The sequence below is a fragment of the Petaurus breviceps genome, unplaced genomic scaffold, assembly GCF_028583685.1.
Source record: "Petaurus breviceps papuanus isolate PSGF00001 unplaced genomic scaffold, PetGlider_PUasm1.0 186, whole genome shotgun sequence".
Lineage (NCBI taxonomy): Eukaryota > Metazoa > Chordata > Mammalia > Diprotodontia > Petauridae > Petaurus > Petaurus breviceps.
The window spans coordinates 18,544,707-18,559,163 of NW_027185798.1; the positions used below are offsets into that span (position 1 = coordinate 18,544,707).

The following is a 14,457-nucleotide window of genomic DNA, read 5'->3' on the forward strand; positions in this document are numbered from 1 at the left end:
GAGTCATTAGGAGGCATCACCATGCACTGAGTCTGAGTCAAAGGAGCAGGGTTCACATCCTGCTGCTGACATTTGCCATCTCTGGTACCCTGACCAGTCACTGCCCCTCCCTCGCCTCAGTTTCTACATCTGTAGTATGAGAGAATTGGACGCGGTGGGCCTCTTGAGGTCCTTTGCAGCTTTGAATTCATGATGGAGGCTTGAGCCAGCAGGGACTATAGAGGCCCCCTCGAGAACTGGGCATAGGGACATTGAGTGACATGTCCAAGATGACAGGTAGTGAGCTGTTAGGAATGGAAATCTGTCTTTATCTGTCATTCTTGGAGACCAAGCAGAACAAACCAGCTTCCTCTTGGGGCACTAGCAGCTTAATCACTTGAACACCACTGTCATATCCCCTCCTAAATCTGTTCCAGGTCAGATTCCTTCAGTTCTTTCAAGAGGTCCTCATAATGCAGATTGGTGAGGTTTCTCACCAGCCTGGGGAGCCCTTCCCCAGCTGTGGGCCCACTGCTGTGCCTGTCTGAGAAGATAAAGGGGCAGCCCACTGGGTACCACCTCTGCCTGCACTCAGTGATTGGCACCTCTGGCTCCCCCTCCTTCCCCTCATCACCCACCACCTGGTTGGAGCAGCAGAGTCTGTGCTGAAAAATGCCAGTGTCCTAGGATGCTGTCTGGAGTGCTCTGGCAGCCAGCAGGCCAGGCCCTGTCCAACCAGGAAGAAACAGCGGGCTCCTCTGCTTTCTGTTCTTGTGGTCCTGCCACTGCGGGAGGGGAGGGGAGGGGAGAGGAGGGGAGAGGAGGGGAGATAGATTCCTGCATTGGCCACAGATGTCAAATTCAGCACCTTGAGGGAAGGTGGGGAGGTTTGTGCTTCACATCTGATTTGTGATTCCCTGATAGTCAGGGAAGGGCAGTAAAAGGTTCTTAAGCTAAGGCAGCTGGAGCTGCCTCCTTTTACTGTATCCAGGTGGGGACCAAGCCTTTGGAAAAACTAGAACCTCAAAAGATCCCTGCTGAGAAATGCCTGAACAGAAGCTGCCAGCATGGAAGGAGGAGGGGAGTCCAGGCTCTGCCAATCTCTGGTTAATTAAACTATATTGGTGCGGTTCCGGTGCCGGTGTCAGCTTAGGCCTCAGAGATAGCAGGCACAAGGCAAGACACCAGCCTAGGGACAGGTCCCATGATATCTGGGCCCACAGATTACGTGCAAGGAGTGTGAGCAAGAGATGCTAATTAATGAAGATAAACAATTAACCAGATAGGAGAGAAGCAGCCCAGCCCAGGCATCTATCAGAGAAGAAAGAAAATAGGGTTTGTTGTTTGAGGGGAGAGCCAAGAAGGGTTTGCAACAGACAGAATTCCCAGAGCTGAGACAGGGAGCCAGCATCAAGGCTAACGGAAAGAAATCTAAGTTTTCTTCCTTTCTCTGGTTCTCCTCGTCCCAACTGGTGACCAAACCGCCGGGGCCCCATCGTTCTCTGAATAGTCACATCTAGTCTAGGCCTGGCAGGCCGTGTCATACTCTGCCTTGGCTGACTATCCTCTAGACAAAGGTTCTCAAACTTTTGGGTCTCAGGATCCCTTTACATATGTTCTTAAACAAAATAAAAAAACGAAAACAATTCAGGGACCCCCTGAAACCTCTCCATAGACTCCAGGATAAGAACTCCTGCTCTAATCTATTATGACAGACATTTTTTAAGCCAGAGCTCTTCCTGTGCACCAGGACAGCCATGCTGGCACTGACAGGAAGGAGGCAGGCCCCCCTTACAGTCCCAGGGCTGACAAGGTGGCTGTACAGGGTGGACCTGCCAGGTGAGCTGGGCTAGGAGCAGAGGCCTAGGGATGAGAAGGCAGAGGAACAGCATGGCCTTGGATCAGTCTCTTCCCCTTCCTGGAGCACTAGAGGCCTCTGAGGCCCCTGAGGCCCCTTCCAGCTCCTGAGCCAGAGGCTTAGGAACATACACAGCAGAAACTGGCCTCCCTGCCAGTCCCACCCACCTAACTGTGTCCTGGGAGGGCAAGCAGATGGCAGCAGACCCCTCCCTGCCTCCCAGCTCTCCTTAAACACTTGAACACAGCTTTCTGGGCCCCTCCGGAGCCTTCTCTCTCTTGTTCCTTGTTACAAGGGACAGCTCTCTGGGCTGGAGGAGGGGAAGATCTTAGGATAAGCAGGTGATATAAAAACAAGAGACCTCAATAACGTTTATTTACTAAACAGGGGAAAAGGGGGAGGGGGGAGGAGGGGCCGGACTAATTTCTGTTGACAGCCAAATGCTGCCTCTTGTCATTCACTCCCCTTGTGACCTTGGGCAGATCCCCAAACCTCTGGAAGGCCTCGTTTCCTTAGATGGCCTGGAAGGCTCCTTCCTGCTCAAGTTTAGAATGTCCTGAAGGGCCCTTCCAGTTAACACAAGCTATAGTTTGGGTTCTTTCTCTCTGTCTCTCTTTGTCCCCTTCCTCCCTCCCTCTCCCCCTCTCTCCTTCATCCCTACCCCTCCCTCCTTCTCTCCCCCCTTTCTCCCTCTTCCCTTTCCTCTCCCCCTCCCTCCCTCTCCTCTTTCTGTCCCCCCTCCTATCCCACTACACCCCTCCCCTCTCCTCCCCTCCCCTCTCCTCTCCTCTCCTCTCCTCTCCTAGGACCTGACTTCACTTTGGGCCCCAGACACTTAACACTTAATAGCTGTGTGACCTTGGGCAAGTCACTTAACCTCAATTTCCATGCCTTCCCCCCTCCAAAAAGCAAAACAAAACAAAAAAATGAGTCATTGGGTCATCTTAAAAAAAAAAAACCAAACCATACACATTCAGAGAGGAGAACAGAAGAAAGACTGAGATGCCCAGATGAGAAGGAGATCCTGGAACACTACAGGTTGACCGTGTAGACTTAAGTACCATGAGATCTGCAGCTTCCTGCAGTCCTCTTTTTCTGTAATGCTGGGCCTATGGAAAGGCCTATTCCATTTGCTGTTCAAGTAAGTCATTCATAAGGGCAGGTTAGTCAGAGGGCCTGGCCTGGTGTGGCATGATTAGTCAGCACTCTGGTTAAGGAGTTTGGCTAATTGTTCTCTTCACCTTAGGCCTCTCTTGCCTCCTTCTTTTTCTGGGCCTTGGTGCCTGATATCTTGGGAGGTGACAGTCCAGGGCTATCATTGTATCACTAGTGTGACCAGTACCTCCAGCTCCACAGGACCCTGAACTGTGACCAGGTGTGTCCACGCAGGGACAAATCAGGCAACTGAGACAAATGATGAGCAAAGGCCATGAGCTGGGAACTTCCTTCCCCCTCTTTAAAAAGGCGGGGGGCAGGGGGGCAAGTTGCAAATGGAAATTCTGACACAAAACACAAGATGCTCATATTAGTTATGTCACAGTTATGATGGGAAAGGAGAGAAGAAAGACGTGGCAGAGCTGAAAAAATCGCCAGGAGGTCGGCTGCCAAGTGTGCCCCGGTTCTGAGATTTAGCCAGACGGGGCCTGGGACTGGAGTGGGAATGGTGGACTGGCCCTTTTATAAACACTCTCCCTTGTAAGAATGAAGACCCCCCCTTTATCTCCACCCTCTACCCTCCATTCCACTTCCTGTCACATCCATCCCTGCCCCAAGGCAGCTGAACCTCTGCTTACTGTATTTACTGAGTGGGTTGGAGCAGTAGCCAGAATTCCCCAAACTCCACGCAAGGCCTGACCCTTGGGCAGTTGTTCCATGCATTATTTTGGGGTGGGTCACTGACCTTGGTATGTGACCCATCCTGCACTGAGAGTTGAAGGCAATGATATAAAGCCCTTTTGACTTAGGTATTTGTCCAGGATTGATCTTGCCTCTTTGACCTCAGTTGGTCTGTACTGATCTGGGCTGGTCTGAGCTGAGCTGACCTGCTTTCTCCCATTGGTGTTATGACTGGGGGAGGTGGGGGGTGGGGGATCCTATCTGGTGCTTGGGGTCCAAGGATTCTGGCAAAGCTGAGATTGGGAAACCTGTTAGGTTGGGTTACTGTACGTGCTCAGGGTAGTTACAGGAGTTCTGGGCCAAACTTGCTGCCCTGCACTCAAAGGTGAATTTCACCTTTGAGAGGCAAGGTACCAACAATGACAGCTTGGGAGTGTTGGGATTGTGGGGTGGCCTGGAGCTGCCCTGAAGTGTTGAATGAAGGCTCTGGAGGCCCCCCAGAATTGCAGGGGCCTCACATAGGCAAGGAGAGTAAGAGAATAAGTGAAGAGAGTGTTTATTGGACCCTTCCCCTATGCAAAGCCCCGAGCTAAGCAGTGGGGATGTGAGGAGAATAAGAAGCCAGTCTCTGTTCTCAGGAAAGCTCCCATCCCAACATCCATAGAAGGTGTCGGATGGAAGAGTCCCCTGGTCAAAGCAGAGGGCAGCACCCCTTCTTGAACATCAGGTCCATGGATAGTCATGGCGGTTCGTAATGTTGAACTGTCTGACAGTACTGAGGACTTTGGGGGCACAAAGCTTCCTTTCTGGTCTTTGTTACTGTGGTTGCAGCATCTGCGGGGGCAGGGGCCAGGCTGCCTCTCAGCTCTATGCTGGAAGCATGGGTTCAAGGTCCTGGGCCATCCCCATCAGGGATCAGCCTCAGGGTGCCTGGGGGCTCCAGCAAGGCCGGCCCAGCCTGTCTGCCCTGTGGGTGGCAGGTGGTGGGCATGGCTGGCCCCTTCTCCACAGGATTTGCTTCCCCAATGCCTTGGCACCCTTTCAGCAAGGAATAAGTGCCCCACTGAGCCCTTCACCATCACCATCACCATCACTGTCATAGTGTTTAGTGCTTTGCTCCTCTCAATCTTGCAGAGAACGTCACCAACAGCTCTGGCCAGGCGGAGGATGTGGAGCAGGAAGAGGTGAGCTGGATGAACGGCTGGCTTAGCTGTAAGGCTCAGGACGAGATGCTGAACTTGGCTTTTACAGTGGGCTCCTTCCTGCTCAGCGCCATCACTCTGCCCCTGGGCATCGTCATGGACAAATACGGCCCTCGCAAGCTGCGTTTGCTTGGCAGGTTAGTGTTGGGGACCTCCGAGTGAGGCCAGCCAGCAGTCCCAAGCCAGAGGTAGCTACGGGCCTACCGTCCTTGCCCTGGACTTCAGGGTTCAGCTTGGTGAAACTTGCTGGGAAAACCTGGAGTGGCCACTGGGCTGTCCCTGGTAGATCCCATTACCCAGAGTAAGTGTGGTACTCCTGAGTGGGAAGAAGCTGTGCCCTGCCCCCTGGGCTCTCCCAGTCGGTCTGTGAGCAGGTACTTCGTTGAGCCCTTGTGATGTGTGTCAAGCTGTGGGCTGGGAGATTGAGCAGGAGACTAGAGGTGACATAGAGAAGAAGGCAGATGCTATACCTGCCCTCAGGGGACAGGGAGTTTGCCCTGGGGCCAAGGTCAGAGGACCAGGGCTCAAACAGAACATGTTCCTTCACTCCCTGGGCCTCAGTTTCCTCATCTGTAAAACAAGGGAAGGGGGGAGAGGGCTGGACCGCATGGCCTTTGGGGTCTGTGCTAGTTCTCCATCAATGATCTCCCAAATCTAGCAGGTTTCCATTTGGGGTTTCTTGGCCAGGTTCATCAGTCTCTACCTAAATGAGGAGCCTTCTTGAGTATTTCCTTTGTAAGTTTTTGTTGTAAAGGACAGGGGGCTGTGTAGCTAATGAAGTTGAGAAGGGCTAGAGCAGGGGTGGGGAACCTGGTCAAAGGGCCGCCTTGAGGACCTAGAGGCCTCAGGTTCCCCATCCCTGGAGCATCTCTTAAGTAGTATCTGAAATGTAAATAATGCCATTGGTATGGGGTTAAAAGGAAAAAAAAAACCAATAGTTTCATTTAAAGCTCTCCTTTTTGTGCTTTTTATTTTGAGAGGTTTGTGTTTGCCTATGATTAACTTTATGATAAAAGAATATTTAACACATTTAATGCTTGAAGGCTTATATACACTTTTTACATATATTAGCTCATTAATGACTATAATAACTCAAATTTATCCAGGGTGTCTCCAAAGTCAAAAGCTTAAAATTTCACCAAGATTTTGGGGACATGCTGTACCTGTAATGCTTTAGAGTTTATAAAGTACCTCCCTCATGACAGTCCTGTGAGGGGTGAGAAGCTGCATTTTATAGATGAGAAAATGGAGAATCAGAGAAAGGAAGGGACTTGCCCAGGGGTCACTCAGATAGTAGGAGTAAGAGGCAGACTTCAGACTCCGTTCTCCTCCGGGTTGGGCACAGGTAGTCTTTCTGTTCCACCATTACATCGCCTCTAGATTAGAGGGGGTGATGTGGTTTTGATTTTCCAAGCCATCAAGGGGCCTCCATCTCTCTGGTGCCTCTGATTCTGGTGTAATATTTAGTGGCCAGTGGTAGAAAACCCAAGAGTTCTGATCTTTCCCATTTCCTTCATTCACTGCCCCCTGCCTCTCCCACCCCCCAGGCCTAGAAGGGTCTTGATGACAATGGCTGATGGTTCCCATTTCTTTCAGCGCCTGCTTTTCTGTTTCTTGTTTGATGATCGCCTATGGAGCCAGTAACCCAGACTGTGAGTATTTGGGGCAAGAGGGATAACTCAGGCATATCCCCTGGCACACTGCCACCGTACAAAGATGGGCACCGAGGCCCTGGAGGGACTTGGGGGTCAAGGGACAGAGACAGTAGGAGTTTCCCCTGTTGATTATTTCACGTAGCCAGCTGGGCAGGAGAACAGGCCGCCAACCCAGGAAAACCGCAGGGAAGGTAGCAGGATGTGTGGAACCTAGCCTTAATGGCATTGCTCAACCAGTCCTGACCCCAACCCCCCCGCCCCCGGGATGCCAAGTGGGGAATGGTACCCATCTAGCAGCAGGGACAGAGTTCTTGTAGTAAGCTCCAGGTCAGTCCTCCAGAAAGCATCCAGAGGCACCCAGAGATCACTGGTGTTCCCTCCTCTCCAACTCCTCCTTGGGGGAGCTGATGCCTTTTAAAATTCTAAGCACCTCCTTTGTGCTGGGGAGACAAGGACATAATGAAACAACCCCTGCTCTCAAGGAGCATATGTTCTCTATGGGGAGAGATTCAGCCAACAGGCATTTATTAAGCACTTACTGTCCCAAGTGCAAAGATATAAAGCTAGTGTCTGCCCTCAAGGAGTGTCTGTTCTAACCAGGGGAGACCACATACCACCTGTATGTATGTAGACACCTCTCTCCTGCAGGAGAGAGTGGGCTGGCCACATTGTTCAAATGCCAAACATACACTTGCCTAAAATGCTATTTTACGGAGAATTCACACAAGGCAGATAAATGCTCACCTGGGGGTCAGAAGAAGCAAAACAAGGACCCTCTCAAGGTCTCTCTTAAGAACTTTGGAACTGATTGTGTGACATGGGAGACACTGGCACAGGACCGCCTGACATGGCACGCCCACATCAGAGAAGGTGCTGCTCTCTGTGAGCAAAGCAGAATTGAGACAACTCAAAGGAAACAGAGGATGCACAAATTTAGAGAATCCACCCCAAATGTTCACACAGCCCAACCTGCGGGCACAGATGGGGCACACCCCATGAGCATTCTGAGCTCATAGAGGTCTGATCAACCACAGTCAGACGTACTGTAACACTTGATGCTCATGTAGCGATGTCATTGTGGTCCTCTGAGAATAAAGGACAACACACAGCCATCATAGATACCTACAGACATAACACAGGGTAGCTTGAGGGGCGGAGGAAAGCCCTTGTGTTCTTTGACATGATGTTTGACTGAAGGATTCTAAAGGTCTGAGGGAGGCAGGGCAGATTCCGAACTTCTCCAGACTTTGGCCTAGAGTTTGGGGGCACATATATTTCTGTTTGAGTTGAGTGGATGCAGCTTTCACTTTTCTGAGATGTTGCTAAGGGGAGAAAGAGAGAGGAAGCCATGTTCTGAGGAGAAACGCTCTATGTTCCCCTTTCCCAGCCTCCTGTCAATCAGATTGACTGCTGGGATGTCAGAGAAGGAATGGAGAAAGGAGGGCAGTCTAGGCCTATTCCTCCCTCCCCGTTGGGTGGGCCCTGATCTAGGCTTTTTTCCTTCCTATAAATGTTCTCATTTTCCTCCGCAGCTCTTTCTGTGCTCATTTTCATCTCCCTGGCTCTGAATGGCTTCGGTGGGATGTGTATGACTTTCACGTCACTGACGGTAAGATTGCTTTTGTTTGTGCCTTACCTTCATTTCCACCAGCGAAACTCACCAGGACATCAGCTGGGTCTGCCACTGGCCTGCAGCCTGCCCATCTCTGCCAGGAAAGGAGTGAGGCATATTTTCTCATAAGTCTGGGCCTGAGCTGGGTCATTAAGGTTACCCAGCAGGCATTTGTTTTCACATTGTTGCAGTCATCATGCCAATTACTTCCTGATTCTTCTTGCTTCACTCTGCATCAGCTCCCATAAGTCTTCCCAAGCTTCTCTGGGCTCATCGTAATCACAGTTTCTTTTTTATAGCTTAGAAATACCCCATTACATTTCTCCACCACAGGTTGTTTAACCATTCACCCATCAATGTGCACCTGCTTTGTTTCCAGTTGTTGGGTATGACAAAAAGTTTGCTCTTGGTGTCTATGTCTCTGTGCTTTCTGAAAATATTTCCCCCTACTCAGTGCTCTCAGTGATCTTGCTGACAGGACCTCACGAGGGTGTGTCATGGTTAGACACTGGACTGTCTCTGGACTCACGGTTGGAAAGATGTGGGTTTGAGGCCTGTTTTAGACACTTGCTAACTGTGTGACCTTGGCAAATCACTCACCCTCTGGAGACCTCATTTCCTCATCCGTAAAATGGGGGTTGGATTTCCAGCCCTATTTCTGTCTATGACTCATAAAGCAAGCCAGCAGGAAGTTGGCACGGGGGCATCTCTCCTGTTCAGTACCAGTGCAAAGCCAAGGGAGGAGTTTGTATCTGAAGAGAGGATGAAGTCTCTGGTCCTCTGGATGCTGGGAGGTAGAGAAAGAATGGTGGCTTTGGAGCCAAAGAGCCCGGGTTTGAGTCCTGGCTCTGCCACTTACTGTGTGATGGTGGACAAGTCACTCGCCTTCTCTGGGCTTCAGTCTCCTCTTCTGTAACATGAGGGGATTGGATTAGATGCCCTCTGAAGACCCTGCCAGCTTCAAGCCAAGCTCCTGCCACTTGGACCCAGGGAACTGGCTTGTCCTTGGCTCAGGTGTTGTTAGAAATGATCTTCAGCCTTTTGTCCATATAGCATCAGGACAGAAAATCTTTTTGCTTCTCCTTTTCCTTTCTGATCTGTCTCTGACAACCATCACCAGGATATTCAGGAGACCTGACTAGCAGTACAACCTAAAAAAAGACCTTGGCTGCAACCTCCCCACACTCTACCCTTGCCTTGCCTCTGGTTATGAAACTAAGAGGGAAAACTTAGGTAAGAGAGGACCTGTTTTCTTTCCAAGTTGGCACCACCTACTCTGGGGCAGTGAGGGTGGAGAGCAGCTTTCTGGATGCCAAGCCTGTCCTTAATTCTTCACAGGAACACCAGGTTATGGTGAAAGTAAATTTCTGTTCCTGGAAGAGGCAGGTTTGAAAAATGAAGCTTGAGAGAAAATGTATTAAGAGAGAGGAAAAGGGAAGCAGGTCCATACAGGAGGGTGGCCAGAAAAAAACTTTCTTGTTTGACAGTTTAGGCAATTTCAGGATTCCAAAAGTGATGGGGATAATGAGGTTCTTTAGAAAGAGAACTAAAGGTTCTCCTTATTTTTAAAGTGTGTATCGATACCTTGCATTTTTATATCACCTTCATTTCTGAACATGTCCTCCTCTTCTCCTTACCCACCAAGAAGAAAAGAAAAAAAAAGATGGGGAGACAGTTGAGCAAAACAAACACATCAGCTCAGTGTGTGTATTCAGTGTTCCACATCCATAGACCCCCCCACCTCTGCAAAGAAGGGGAAGGAGCTGCATTTTGTCATTAGAGATTTGGGGGTTCTCTTTGGGATAGGGCTTTACTCTCCTGGAAGGGGGATATCCTGGGGCAGTTGGACAGCTGTACTCTTGCCCATGCAGGGGTCAGAAGCCAGTGGGAGCCTACGAAACAATTGAGAGAAGGGGACCAAGGGAAAGAAGGAAATAAAGAGTTGACTTAAACCAGGGGTGGGGAACTTGTGGCCTCAAGGCCACCTATGCCCCTCTATATGACTCAGTCAAAGGGCTGCACTTGAGGACCTAGAGAGGCACAGGTCCTGGGCCTCAAACCTATTTAAATAGGAACATAACCCTTTGGTCCTTACTACACTGGGTTAATTCACTTGCTTTGGTAGAAAGGTGAGAGCCGGCTCAAAGCTGTGTGTACACATGTGTTCATCCACCTCCTAACACCTCCAGGTGATGATAGAGAGCCTAGTGTAAAATTAAGCTGGTCCCTTTGGCCCTGCTGGCATTTGAGCTCATACCATTGCCCCTCCCTGGGCCTCCCCTCTTCCCAGTCACAGGTTTTTGGGCCCCACTGACAGGGAACCATTGCTTAGCTGCCCCAGGTCACGACCCCCCTCGGGCCCTCAAAAGCCTCAAGGTGTGCTTCTCCTCTCCTTAAATACTTAGATGGGTATTAGCATCTCATTTACAGTTCCCTTGTAGGCTTGAAGCCCGAATCTGGGGCCAAAAGTAGGAAAGTCCTCGTGTCTGTTGGCAGGTCAGTAGAGCTAGGCACTATAAGCCACAGCCCCAGGTACTCCCATACCTCATCGGCTTCCTAACTATGCCTTCTGTTTACTTTTTCATTCCTTCCTAAAACCTAGAGAAAGGGGCTTTCTGGGCCCTGGTCTTAGCCTCAGGGTTGGCTGGAGCTGGGCCTAGCAGTCAGAATGCCAGATTCTAGAGCCTGGAAGGACCTCAGAAGGTCATGGGATCCAGCCTCCTGCCTCCTGATAAGCGAAGTCTTACTGATTCCTGTTTTATTGCTATAATCGACACTGTGATAGTTGTCATTATTGCCTTTCTGTTGTAAAGGGAAGAAATGGTCTCTGCCTTTGGGAGCTTGCACTAAAGCAAAAAGAGGCTTTCTCTGAAACACGAGGACTGCCTGGTTACCAGTTGCACCTTCTCAGCTCTGGGAAACTAGAGGAGAGGCACAGTGGGGCAAGCCCTAGGGTCACAGGACCTGGGTTCAAGTCTTGATTCTCTGTGAGATCTTGGCCAAGTGAGTTAACTTCACTGGGACTCAGTTTCCTCTTCTGTAAACTTAGGGGGTTGAACAAAGTGGCCTTTGAGGGCTCTTCCAGCTCCAGAGCTGCTAATCATCTTAAGATGGCTACAGGGTTTGTGAGAATGAAAGGTTTATCAGGGGAGGACAAGGGAAACTTGGGTCCTTAGGGCACCCCACCCTCCAATCTGCTCTGCCTCCGTGTGTCTTGTTTTTTCTCAGAGGTACAAGTCAGGAGTAACACTGACCCCTTGATTGTGCTGGCAGGGAAGAGGCCTGGGTCAGTGGCAATGACATGTCAGCTCCATCCCTGTGTCTAGCAGGTCTAAGCTACTATTCCCTCTGGGTGGCCCAGGGAAAGGGATCCCAGTGAGGCCCCTCAGGGGATCCTGTTTGCAGGAGTCTTTCCCCTTCTGTGTTTGGACAAACACAAGGGGCAGGGGAGAACAGGGAGTATAGTGACACAGGTAAGCCAGTGGTTACGTTTCCTGACCCAGCTCTGGGAAGTCAGGGGCTTCCTCTGTAGCTTTTTCTGGGAATCTGTACCCATGGTGTTGGCAGCTCATCAAGTCGGCTAATGACCACAGACACGGTTTGCAGTGGAGATGTGTCTTGCCGATCAGGCTTTCTGCCTTGGCCCTGAAAGGGGAATTGGGGTCAGGGCCCTAAGGAGGGGCTCAGGGGTGTTGGGCAATGTTCTTGGGCTGCCTGTGACTTCTGAGGTGGAGAAAACTGCTTTGTCAACTTGTGCTGGACCGAAAAAAGCAGAAATGCAGGAATCTGCTACCGTAGATCCTAGGGTAGAAGGAGAGCGACATTCTCTGGGCCTCTCTCCTGCCCACATCTGAACTTTGTGGGTATCAGGAGGCTTCAGGATTATTTCTGCCCTTCTCTGACCCTCACCTGATCCAGGACAGCCTGGGCTGTGGTGACAGGGCCTCACCAGGGAAGGCTCTGGGTGCTCGAAGATTTCCCTGTCCCTGAGAGGTTTGGGCTACCATGTGAATAAAGGCAAGTTGAGGACATTTTAGAATAGCATGAGTGGTCATTCCATTGTCCTGGCAGGCGTCTCTGGTCTTCAGTATCATTTCTCTCCAGCATGCCCAGGAGCTCTTGGTGCATATCTAGATCTTGCAGCCAATGTATTGAGCTCAGTCTCCCAGATGTAGTTATTACTCACCTGTGGTCAGACAAGGCAGTAAGCACAAGATACAGGATTTGAACTCAGGCCCTCTGACTCCAGAGTCTGTGCTCTTGTCCCTTTGGATTCCAGCAAAAGGCCGCCGCCAGGCTCTGTTTGGGGCCCCTCAGGAGCCCCTCCCCAGGCACCACCACCCACGGCTTCTTCTGAAGTGCCGATCTGCCCAATATCCTCTCCCCCTCCATCTGGGAAGTGAACTTTGGTTTGTTTGCCTAATTTCTTCAATTTATACAATTTAGCCTTCATGGAGTCCATCGATTATCGTGCAAACACTGTGCAGCTAGCCCTGTTCATTCTGGAGCCTCTGTTGCCTAGAGATGGAAGCTGATGCAGCCAGCTTTTAAAAAACCTCTTCTTACCTCATTACTCTGTCTTTTGTCACTGTGAGTGGAAAAGGGAGTTCTGAGATGAAAACCTCCCGAGACGGGGGGGAAAGGTCTGAAGAGCTGCCCAGTTTCTTAATGAAAAAAGTTTGACTTTGCACTCAGGCCAGGGTGGCAGAAAATGAGCAGAGTGGGCTTCAGGCTCCAGATCCCTACTGGTGTGTCCAATAGAAGGGCAGGGCTTCTGGACCTGGGGGCTACGAGCTGTGTGGCGTATTTTGATAAGTGCATTTCAGCCCAGTTGGCTTCCTTAGGAATCTTCTAGGCTTTACTCTCTGCATTTCAAAACACAATTCTGAGAAGGGGTGCAGGGCTCCCCCGGACTGCTGCCACTTGGCCTTACAGCCAAGCCGGATGGGCATCCCAGAGGGTGGGTCCCCGGCTTTGGGCTGCCCCAGGCCTACTAGGCCCCTTTCTGTGACCAGAGCACACAGGGAAGCAAAGTGCAGTGTGGGTAGTTGAGGCAGCCTGAGACTCTGAAGGGAGTATAAAGCCCAGGGAAAGCAAGGAGGGGAGGGGGTCGTGAATTGGTATTCCTTCTTGGCAGCTGAGTGCTGTTGTCATTTCAGTCCTGTCCAAATCTTTGTTATCCCATCTGGAGATGCCACGGTGGTTTGTCACTTCCTTCTGCAGCTCATTTTACAGATGACAAACTGAGGCAAACAGGATCCCCAGCTAGTGTCTTAAAGCCAGATTTGAACTCAGGTCTTCCTGGTTCCAGGCCAGCGCTCTATCCACTGAGACGCCTAGCTGCCCCAATAGCAGCTGAGTGGTAGTCTAGTATATGGATGTCCCAGCAGTGAGTGGCAGAGCCCAGATCTTGGTCCATTCTCTTCCCTCTCTCCTGGTCTGTGGTGCCTCTGCTGTTTCCCAAGAGCCTCCCTGGACCTATGGGCCTTGGTTATGCCTCTCTGGTGCCAAAAGAGGCTGCTGGTAGGCCTCTGCTCCCAGCGAGGTGTCAGCCTCCTGAGGTGCCCATTGTTGGGCTCCGCCAAAGCACCTGACTCACCAGGCCATTGATATCAGAATGGTACATTTGGGGCAGTGGCTGCTTGCAGGCCTGGGGCCTTATCAACCTCACTCCCTTCCTGGCAGCAGCCAGGAAAACTGTGGTTATCAGGCAGGCCAAAGGATGGCTATAGGGTCTTTGTGAAACGTGCCTCTTGAGCAGAGGTTCCCAGCTGTGGGGTTATGAAAGAGTATGGCTTGGCTTGCTTGTCTAGACTACACCTGGATCCCCACCTGTGCAGGGCACACACACAAACACTGGGTGTGTGCTAGTCACTCCAGGTGACAGGGCCTTGCTCTCTGGGCTTGGCTTCCCTGTTTGTGGCAAAGGAGCCCCAGGCTTCTGTATCTCCCTAGGAACCTTAGAGCTGGAAAGAAGGACCTCTGGAGCGTCCAGGCCAACCCTGCCATGAGTGGCAGAGCTGGGCTCGGAACTGCGTGGCTTGAGTCTCTCCTAATGTGCCAAGGGACCTGGGCTAGTACCCTCAATTCAGTTCAGTTTGACCCAGTTGGATTTAGCAAGCATGTATCACATACATGAAATGTAACAAATGGAGGACTCCCAAGACACAAGTGATGCTTCTGCTGCTGCTGCTGCTGCTGCTGCTACTACTACTACTGTTATCATGCTGCTGCTGCTGCTACTACTACTACTGTTATCATGCTGCTGCTGCAGTTACTGCTACTGCTGCTGCTACCATTACTGCTGCTCCTGCT

General features: G+C 50.9%; 1 protein-coding gene across 3 annotated transcripts in view; it reads left to right on the forward strand.

Moving 5' to 3' along the window:
• The window catches only part of SLC43A2 (solute carrier family 43 member 2), a 58,680-nt gene that overhangs the window by 11,538 nt on the left and 32,685 nt on the right, over nucleotides 1–14,457 (forward strand). For all 3 annotated transcript variants that reach the window (XM_069089678.1, XM_069089676.1, XM_069089679.1), the window contains exons 3-5: nucleotides 4,808–5,012; nucleotides 6,472–6,527; nucleotides 8,063–8,139. In XM_069089678.1, the coding sequence (XP_068945779.1) occupies nucleotides 4,808–5,012; nucleotides 6,472–6,527; nucleotides 8,063–8,139 (338 nt within the window). The remainder of the gene's footprint in view (nucleotides 1–4,807; nucleotides 5,013–6,471; nucleotides 6,528–8,062; nucleotides 8,140–14,457) is intronic.